This window comes from Montipora foliosa, chromosome 12, assembly GCF_036669935.1.
Source record: "Montipora foliosa isolate CH-2021 chromosome 12, ASM3666993v2, whole genome shotgun sequence".
Classification (NCBI taxonomy): Eukaryota; Metazoa; Cnidaria; class Anthozoa; order Scleractinia; family Acroporidae; genus Montipora; species Montipora foliosa.
The window spans coordinates 3,693,301-3,703,300 of NC_090880.1; the positions used below are offsets into that span (position 1 = coordinate 3,693,301).

A 10,000-nucleotide genomic window follows, 5' to 3' on the forward strand; every position below is an offset into this window, starting at 1 on the left:
TGGAAAAATGCTGCGCTACAGGTTTTAGTAACATGCATGGCCATAGTAAAGTTCTTATCAAGATATGAACCTAAGTTCCTCACAGATGTGGAGGCAGCAACAGTCGCATCGCCAGCCCTCAGATGGCTGATATTAGTTTTGCTAAGTTGTTGGCGCGTTCCTAACACTTAACGCTCTGTTTTCCCCTCATTAAGCATGAGACTATGTTGGCGTGCCCAGGACGTTGTATATTCTACACAGTCCTGTATAACCTTAACTGCTTGCTCCTCGTTCACACAGCTTGAGGGACTGAAGGAAACGTACTCTTGGAAGTCATCAGCATAGGCATGCACCGCAATAGGGGCGTGGTTACTGACAATGTCAAATAGGCCACTCACGTATATATTAAACAGCAGAGGGCCTAGGCAGGAACCCTGAGGAACTCCCGAGTTAAGTTGGTATGTCCGTGACCGTGTGCCATCCAGAATAATTCGCTGAGAACGACCCGAGAGAAGCCACACAAGGACAGTACCCCCTACCCCCCAGTTTAGAGCGGACCACTCTAAGAAGCATGCTATGATTTACAGTGTCGAACGCGGCACTGAAATCAAGTAACACGAATAGACTGACCTGCTGACTGTTCATATTGAGTAGGATATCGTTACGCACTTTTAACAGTGCTGTCTCAGTGCTGTGGTGCTTTCGATAGGAGGACTGATGTAAAGGGTACAATCCATTTTCAAGCATATGTTTCTCTAGCTGGGTGGCAGCGGCAGATTCAGTGAGCTTCAAAACATATGCCAAGTTACTCACGGGGCGCAAGTTCGCCTTCGTCTGGTCCAAACCCGCCTCTTTAAGAACGGGATGTAACTAAAGCTTCCTTCCACTTCTAAGCGAAATGACCCGACTGAAGCGAGGTGTTGATCATAGCGGTCAGTACAGGAGTCAGCTCGTCAAGGCAATGAGTGACCAGAGTAGTTGGCATCGGATCCAGTGGGCAAGACTTTTTGGCTTCGCGACAAATCAGACCTCTTACATCCTCTGGAGATAAGATGTTAAATTTCTCGAGCGAGTCAGAACAGTTACCATTATCGAGACCGTCATCGTCGACTGCACCCGAATTACCATCTAGGGCAGCATGCATCCGTGAGACTTTGTCAGCAAAGAAATCCCCAACTTCATTAGCCAGGGACACAACATCAGAGCCAGGTGGCACAGTGAATGACTTCGGCTGGGATAGAAGAGATTTGGTAGCCCTGAACAACTTTGCTTGATTATCACTGTTGTCCATTATGAAGTCAGCAAAGTAGCACGACCTGGCCTGATTTAAAACCAGTGATGCGTAGTTCTTTGCGCGTTCAAAAGCGACAAAGTGTTCGTGAACAACAGACCTTTTCCATTTGCGTTCAGTACGGCGTCTCTCCTTGATTGCCGCTTTAATGTCATCATTAAACCAAGGCATGCGCGGTCTGTTGGTAAAAGTGCGAGTGCGCAGGGGTGCATGCCGTTCTGTCAAGGATGCCAGAGTATTATCATACGCGTGTACTAATTCATCAAGGTCAACAGGAGTCCGGTCAGCCAATCTGGAGTTGATCAGATCACGTCTCTGCTCATCTATGTCCACTGCTTGTAGTTTCCTGTACGTAACGGTCTTCATAGGGACAGGTGGCTTAATCGAGTTCAGCCGACAGGTGACAACAGCGTGGTCTGAAAAGAAGCGGCCGATCGAAGGGATTCCATGTACCACAGTATCAGTCTCTCGCGTGATTATCAAGTCCAATGTGTGGCCGCGTTCGTGCGTAGGCCCGGTGACGAGCTGCTTCAGGTTCATTGACTCCAAGAGATCCAGAAAAATAGCAGCCTCTGGGTTATTGGCGTCATCGACATGGATGTTGAAATCGCCGACAAACACAAGGGGCAGAGAGAATGATGGATTCAAGAAAATGCGCGAATTCGGTTATAAACGTATTCACCGTAGCAGGGTGTGTCTCTGAGTAGGGCGGGAGGTATATGTTGACAACTCTGACCCGAAATTTCTCATACTTAATAACGCTCTCAAGGTATTCAAATGAAGGTTCCTCGCCACCACGCACACGACTGACTGCTAGGTTATCCATATAGAAAATAGCAAGACCACCGCCTTTTCGACCTATGCGAGGCTGGTCCAGCAGCGCGTAACAGGACGGGGTGGCCTGGTTCCTAGCCGCAACATCATCTGGTGTAAGCCAAGTTTCAGTCAGACAAATGACATCAGATTTCATCTCACAAACAACCTCCAGGAGATCAGCACTTTTAGGTCTAACCGAACGCACGTTTACCAGGCTGAGAGTCATAGGCGTGTGCAGCCGGCCAAAGCTGTTTTGCGGGACACAGGGTACCGAGACAAGGTTTCCTGTGTTGCGACATGATCGGGAAACCCTGGGTCTTAGCGGCTTTTGTGCTGAACCGGTAGAGCGCGAAACATGGTCCCTTGGGGCGGGGTTGAGCTTGAATACCAGATCTCCCTCCAGGGGCACGTGGAATGTAGCCACGGTGTTTGGATAATATACGCATGGCTGGCAGTGTCGTCTAATGCCGGAACGTGTCAAGAAAGCAATCGTCGGTCTTTTTTTGTAGTCGATGCAAATTAAGCTTGTTTTGCCGTAGGCCCATGAAGAGCTCGGCAACATATTCAAGTCGTATGGCGCTACATTTGTGTAAAATGCTCCAGAATTGGACCAGAAGGTACATCGTAGCCAGCTACAATTGCTCGCATAGTTTTCTCTGCGATGTACGACGTTGGAGAGGACGAGAATTGCCAAAAACGCGCAGCATGTTAAAGCGTGTCTGCACAACATTTACCACATAATTGGACGAAGACGACCATGATTTCTGTTTCCGACTTTTGAACCCAAGATTATTCTCAATATGAAAAGCAAAACCATCGATTTCAGTCCTCGAATAAACATAGTTTCGTTTTTAGACATTTGCCCAAAGCAAACTCTTAACTCCTTCGCGCACTTCACTCATTCTCCATAAATAAATAGCTGGATTAAGAGATGGAGATAAGAAGCAAATCGATAGAGAAACATAAAACACTGCAAATGCTTCCAGGCAAGAAAGATTCTCGGCTCTGCTTAACACAAAAGCTATCCCTACGACAACTGGAGTTAAAGTGACAGAAAATAAAGCAAAAATGTATAACATAGACTTGACAGACCTCTTGTATTTAGCCAAGTTTATTGCCGGTTGTCCAAAATTTTGAGAAGATTGGTTCCCTTGAACTTGTTGCTGGTGCTGACGAATTATTCGATAGAGTTTGTAGTAAGCAAATGACGTAATCAAGTAGCAGAGCACTATAACCACAACATTGATAATAGTTAAAGCCACACCTAACCTTCCACGCCTCAATTGCTGCACAACATTTGACACTACAAAAAAAGCTGGAACGACTAGTAATAAAGTGACTGCAAGGCAACGGCGGTGAGGTGTCATCATTAAGGACCGTCTGCTCATATGTAGCCAGCGTTCAATGGACAACAGTGTTATAAGAATTAATTCGACAGTGGAAAAGAATGTTCCGCTCATGAGCCCAACATAAGTTACGATATAGCCATTTAAGTGTTTTTGAGCGTCTACTACACCTGACTCGTCAAGAAACAGAAAACAAAAAAGAGCCAGTAATGGTTGAGCAATGAGTCCTATGCAAAAATCACTGAACGCCAAACCACTAAGAAGAACGTATAGCCGCGTTCTCTGAAATGTCCTTTTCCAAATCGCTGCCAAAATCAATGCATTTCCCACCACTGCCACGGGGGACAAAATAAGGAAAACGATGCTGCTTGCGAAAATAATGGAAACATAAGTCTTGTACTTCATTTCGGCCGCCTCAGCAAAACAACAACGAAGGTCGTAGTTGTCCAATGAAAAACAACTTGTTCTGTTATACATGGCTAGGGCTTAATGCTAGATCACGTTTTCTCACTTGACTTAAAAGCACAGCTGCTCGTTTGCATTGAAGAAAGATAATTCCTTTCGATTTTCGTTTCCTTTTGAGTCAAAGCAAGGTTAATTGGCCAAATTTCAAGCTGAAGGCAGGCAGGGAAGACTTATATCCTAACAGCTGGCACGAGTACCGCCGACGGAGTGCGGCAGCAAGCAGCAAAGTCTTTAGAATGGAGTTCCCAATGACTGAAGGGTAATTTGGTGTATTTGTTAATTTAAACACAGGCAAATTATTTCTTATCTTTCAGGCTACCGAGATATCACTTGTTTTGCCTGGCATACACTTTTCTCAAGAGCAACGGTGAATTGGTTTTTTTTCTGATTTTAAAGCAAACCATTTTTAAGTTTTATACTCATGGAACTCGATAACTGAGGAATAAAACTCAACAGCTATTACACCTTTGTACATAATTCTCCGGTTAAACATGAAACGTCAGTGATGTATTGGTGTATTTGTTAATTTAAACACAGGCAAATTATTTTGTCAGTTAACTTTCAGGCTACCGAGATGCACCTTGGTTTGCCTGGCATAAACTTTTCTCAACAGCAACGGTGAATTGGTCCTTTTCTGATTTTAAAGCAATCCATTTTAAGTTTTATATTTATGGAACTCGATAGCTGAGGAATAAAACTCAACAGCTATTACACCTTCGAACATCTGCTTCCCTAATTCTCCGGTTAAACATGAAACGTTAGTGATCGATGTATTGGTGTATTTGTTAATTTAAACACAGGCAAATTATTTCTTAACTGTCTACCGAGATGCAACTTGTTTTGCCTGGCATACACTTTTCTCAACAGCAACGGTGAATTGGTTCTTTTCTGATTTTAAAGCCAACCATTTTTAAGTTTTATACTTATGAAATTCGATAACTGAGGAATAAAACTCAACAGCTATTACACCTTCGAACCTCTGCTTCCCTAATTCTCCGGTTAAACATGAAACGTTAGTGATCGATGTATTGGTGTATTTGTTAATTTAAACACAGGCAAATTATTTCTTAACTGTCAGGCTACCGAGATGCAACTTGTTTTGCCTGGCATACACTTTTCTCAACAGCAACGGTGAATTGGTTCTTTTCTGATTTTAAAGCAATCCATTTTAAGTTTTATACTTATGGAACTCGATAACTAAGGAATAAAACTCAACAGCTATTACACCTTCGAACATCTGCTTCCCTAATTCTCCGGTTAAACATGAAACGTTAGTGATCGATGTATTGGTGTATTTGTTAATTTAAACACAGGCAAATTATTTCTTAACTGTCAGGCTACCGAGATGCAACTTGTTTTGCCTGGCATACACTTTTCTTAACAGCAACGGTGAATTGGTTCTTTTCTGATTTTAAAGCAAACCATTTTTAAGTTTTATACTTATGAAATTCGATAACTGAGGAATAAAACTCAACAGCTATTACACCTTCGAACCTCTGCTTCCCTAATTCTCCGGTTAAACATGAAACGTTAGTGATCGATGTATTGGTGTATTTGTTAATTTAAACGCAGGCAAATTATTTCTTAACTGTCAGGCTACCGAGATGCAACTTGTTTTGCCTGGCATACACTTTTCTTAACAGCAACGGTGAATTGGTTCTTTTCTGATTTTAAAGCAAACCATTTTTAAGTTTTATACTTATGAAATTCGATAACTGAGGAATAAAACTCAACAGCTATTACACCTTCGAACATCTGCTTCCCTAATTCTCCAGTTAAACATGAAATGTTAGTGATCGATGTATTGGTGTATTTGTTAATTTAAACACAGGCAAATTATTTCTTAACTGTCAGGCTACCGAGATGCAACTTGTTTTGCCTGGCATACACTTTTCTCAACAGCAACGGTGAATTGGTTCTTTTCTGATTTTAAAGCAAACCATTTTTAAGTTTTATACTTATGAAATTCGATAACTGAGGAATAAAACTCAACAGCTATTACACCTTCGAGCCTCTGCTTCCCTAATTCTCCGGTTAAACATGAAACGTTAGTGATCGATGTGTTGGTGTATTTGTTAATTTAAACACATGCAAATTATTTCTTAACTTTCAGGCTACCGAGATGCAACTTGTTTTGCTTGGCATACACTTTTCTCAACAGCAACGGTGAATTGGTTCTTTTCTGATTTTAAAGCAAACCATTTTTAAGTTTTATACTCATGGAACTCGATAACTGAGGAATAAAATTCGACAGCTATTACACCTTCGAACATCTGCTTCCCTAATTCTCCGGTTAAACATGAAACGTTAGTGATCGATGTGTTGGTGTATTTGTTAATTTAAACACATGCAAATTATTTCTTAACTTTCAGGCTACCGAGATGCAACTTGTTTTGCCTGGCATACACTTTTCTCAACAGCAACGGTGAATTGGTTCTTTTCTGATTTTAAAGCAAACCATTTTTAAGTTTTATACTCATGGAACTCGATAACTGAGGAATAAAATTCGACAGCTATTACACCTTCGAACCTCTGCTTCCCTAATTCTCCGGTTAAACATGAAACGTTAGTGATCGATGTATTGGTGTATTTGTTAATTTAAACAGAGGCAAATTATTTCTTAACTGTCAGGCTACCGAGATGCAACTTGTTTTGCCTGGCATACACTTTTCTCAACAGCAACGGTGAATTGGTTCTTTTCTGATTTTAAAGCAAACCATTTTTAAGTTTTATACTTATGGAACTCGATAACTGAGGAATAAAACTCAACAGCTATTACACCTTCGAACATCTGCTTCCCTAATTCTCCGGTTAAACATGAAACGTTAGTGATCGATGTATTGGTGTATTTGTTAATTTAAACACAGGCAAATTATTTCTTAACTGTCAGGCTACCGAGATGCAACTTGTTTTGCCTGGCATACACTTTTCTCAACAGCAACGGTGAATTGGTTCTTTTCTGATTTTAAAGCAAACCATTTTTAAGTTTTATACTCATGGAACTCGATAACTGAGGAATAAAACTCAACAGCTATTACACCTTCGTACATAATTCTCCGGTTAAACATGAAACGTTAGTGATGTATTGGTGTATTTGTTAATTTAAACACAGGCAAATTATTTTGTCAGTTAACTTTCAGGCTACCGAGATGCACCTTGGTTTGCCTGGCATACACTTTTCTCAACAGCAACGGTGAATTTGTTCTTTTCTGATTTTAAAGCAATCCATTTTTAAGTTTTATATTTATGGAACTCGATAACTGAGGAATAAAACTCAACAGCTATTACACCTTCGAACATCTGCTTCCCTAATTCTCCGGTTAAACATGAAACGTTAGTGATCGATGTATTGGTATATTTGTTAATTTAAACACAGGCAAATTATTTTGTCAGTTAACTTTCAGGCTACCGAGATGCAACTTGTTTTGCCTGGCATACACTTTTCTCAACAGCAACGGTGAATTGGTTCTTTTCTGATTTTAAAGCAAACCATTTTTAAGTTTTATACTTATGGAACTTGATAACTGCGGAATAAAACTCAACAGCTTTTTTACACCTTCGAACATAATTCTCCGGTTAAACAGGAAACGTTAGTGATGTATTGGTTTATTTGTTAATTTAAACACAGGCAAATTATTTTTTCAGTTAACTTTCAGGCTACCAAGATTCAACTTGTTTTGCCTGGCATACACTTTTCTCAACAGCAACGGTGAATTGGTTCTTTTCTGATTTAAAAGCAAACCATTTTTAAGTTTTATACTTATGGAACTCGATAACTGAGGAACTGGGAAATTTAGAATGCCCAATTGTAGCTGTGTAAAATTTCATTTCGAGCTAATTGATTTCCCAGCATGTCACAGGGAGGCACATTCAATATTAATCACAGACTTATCAATTTCCTAGCTGCTATCATAATATCCTGATATCATGAAATTGAACCTAACAGCAGTTGTTTTACCTCAACGTTTGAGCGTGAGCCTGTATACCGGGAAGGCTTCCAGCACCGGATTCCCCGACGTTAACAACATTGTTTACTGCCTCCATAACTCGTTTGAAAACATGAATGCAGAAATCCATGACATTCAGACGAAGACTGCTCAATTAATCCCCCCACAGAGGCCAACCAAGGTTATTCCGTAAGCTTCGTCCACGTTTTTACCAGAATTTCGGACGGCGAGTCTAATCTGCAGGTCGCAGAGGTCTAATTAGGCCTAAACAAAAGTTTTTAGGCCTAAGGTTAGCTTTTAAGAATGTTTAGGATACTTTCTGTATTGGTGAAACAATGACTGCAACCTGTGACCTGCGACCTGCGACCTGCAGATTAGACCGCCGAATTTCGGAACGTGATCACCATTTTCCCGCAAAAAAAATTACCGACTTGAAGGCGACAAATCTCTCTTCGAAAGAGCTGAAAAAACTTTCCTTCGACAAATTGGCTAACATTTTACCCTGGATGCCAGAGGTCTTCTCGCTCACCAGCGGCGAGGAGCGTCGAAGTAGTGCTGGTCGGCGAGAGAAGACGGCGACCTGTACCATTTTCCCCCGGGGGAGAGAGTTAATCCATAAATCCTATAGAAAGAAAAATGGTTCCGTGTCCCAGCACTAACCGCCACTGTCGATACGCGCAAACGAACTGAAATAGATTTGTGTTCCCACAAAATTCATCTCGCCCCTAAATATGGTCATTCAATAAAAAATTAACTACTTTTTTCTGCTTAAAGTAAGTTCACAGTACAATCTGATCGATCCTGAATGCTTTAACACTTTTCTGAATACGAAACACCTTTTCTGTTATGTTTTTAGCCTTTGTTGATGGATATCTACACCGTGAGGAGACGTCCAGCCGAGAATTCCTGAGTCGGCTTAAGCTTCTCATGTTGCTTGCAATTTCTCCTAGACATAAAAATATCCCAAGAGAAGTCGAAAACCCCCTCTTGAACAACATCATTAACATAAGAAAAGCAGGGAGGTGTGTATCATAACAAAGTCAGCCTCACTTTCATGTAAGTTCTATTGAAATATACAATTAAAGCTGTAAGAAAAAAAAACGCAAATCAGCAGGTATTGTCATAAATTAATATGCTGCATTTCCAAACAGAAAAAGAAGAGGTATAATATACCCTTCGATCATTGGGAACTCCGTTATAAAGACGTAACTGTGGATGAAAATCGTGCTCGGCAATACTGACGCCGTCTTCCAAGAAGTTAATCTTCGCTGCTTGCCTTCAACGCAAAAGTACGCTAGCAGGTTTACCCCACTTAGACTCAAAGCGAAAGGCGAAGAGAAAGACAACATTTCCGTTGAAGACAAACGAGCAAAATGGTTTTTAATTAAGTGAATAATCAGCATTGAGCTAAGCCATGTGTAACAGAACAGGATGGTTTTCTGTGGCCGACAACTACGACATTCGTTGTTGTGTTACCGAAGCGGCCGACATAAAGTACAAAACTTATGTCTCCGTTATTTTCGCAAGCAGCATCGTTTTGTTTGTTTTGTCCCCCGTGGCAGTGGTGGGAAATGCATTGATCTTGGCAGCGATTTGGAAAAGGACATTTCAGATGACGTGGCTTCACGTTCTTCTTAGTGGTTTGGCGTTCAGTGATTTCTGCACAGGACTCATCGTTCAACCATTCATAGCTCTCATTTTTTTGCTGTTTCTTGACAAATCGGGTGTATTTGACGCTCAGAAAGTCTTAATTGCCGATATGGTTACTTACGTTGGGTTCATGAGCGCAACATTCTTTATCGCTGTCGAATTAATTCTTATAACGCTATTGTCCATTGAACGCTGGCTGCACATGAGCAGACGGTCCTTGATGACGCCTCGCCGCCGTTGCCTCATAGCCGCTTTATTACCAGTCGTTCCAGCTTTAATTGTAGCTGGACATTATTTGTCGCTTGAAAGGTTACATGTAGCTTTGACTATTGTCAGTGTTGTGCTTATGCTGCTCTGCTACTTGATTACAACATTGGCTTATTACAAAGTCTACCGAATAATTCGTCAGCACCAGCAACAAGTTCAAGGGAACCAAAATTTTGGACAACCGGCAATAAACTTGGCTAAATACAAGAGGTCTATCAAATCTATATTATACATTTTTG

The 10,000-nt window shown here is 41.1% G+C and overlaps 1 protein-coding gene and 1 long non-coding RNA gene across 2 annotated transcripts in view; both read right to left on the minus strand.

Annotated features, from left to right (window-relative positions):
- The window catches only part of LOC137979765 (uncharacterized), a 15,276-nt gene that overhangs the window by 2,322 nt on the left and 2,954 nt on the right, over positions 1 to 10,000 (minus strand). The gene's annotated exons all lie outside the window — the stretch shown is intronic.
- Positions 2,693 to 3,964, minus strand: LOC137979756 (high-affinity lysophosphatidic acid receptor-like). The gene has a single exon (XM_068827101.1). It carries the CDS (start codon positions 3,907 to 3,909, stop codon positions 2,938 to 2,940), a length of 972 nt encoding a protein of 323 aa, XP_068683202.1. The 5' UTR covers positions 3,910 to 3,964; the 3' UTR covers positions 2,693 to 2,937.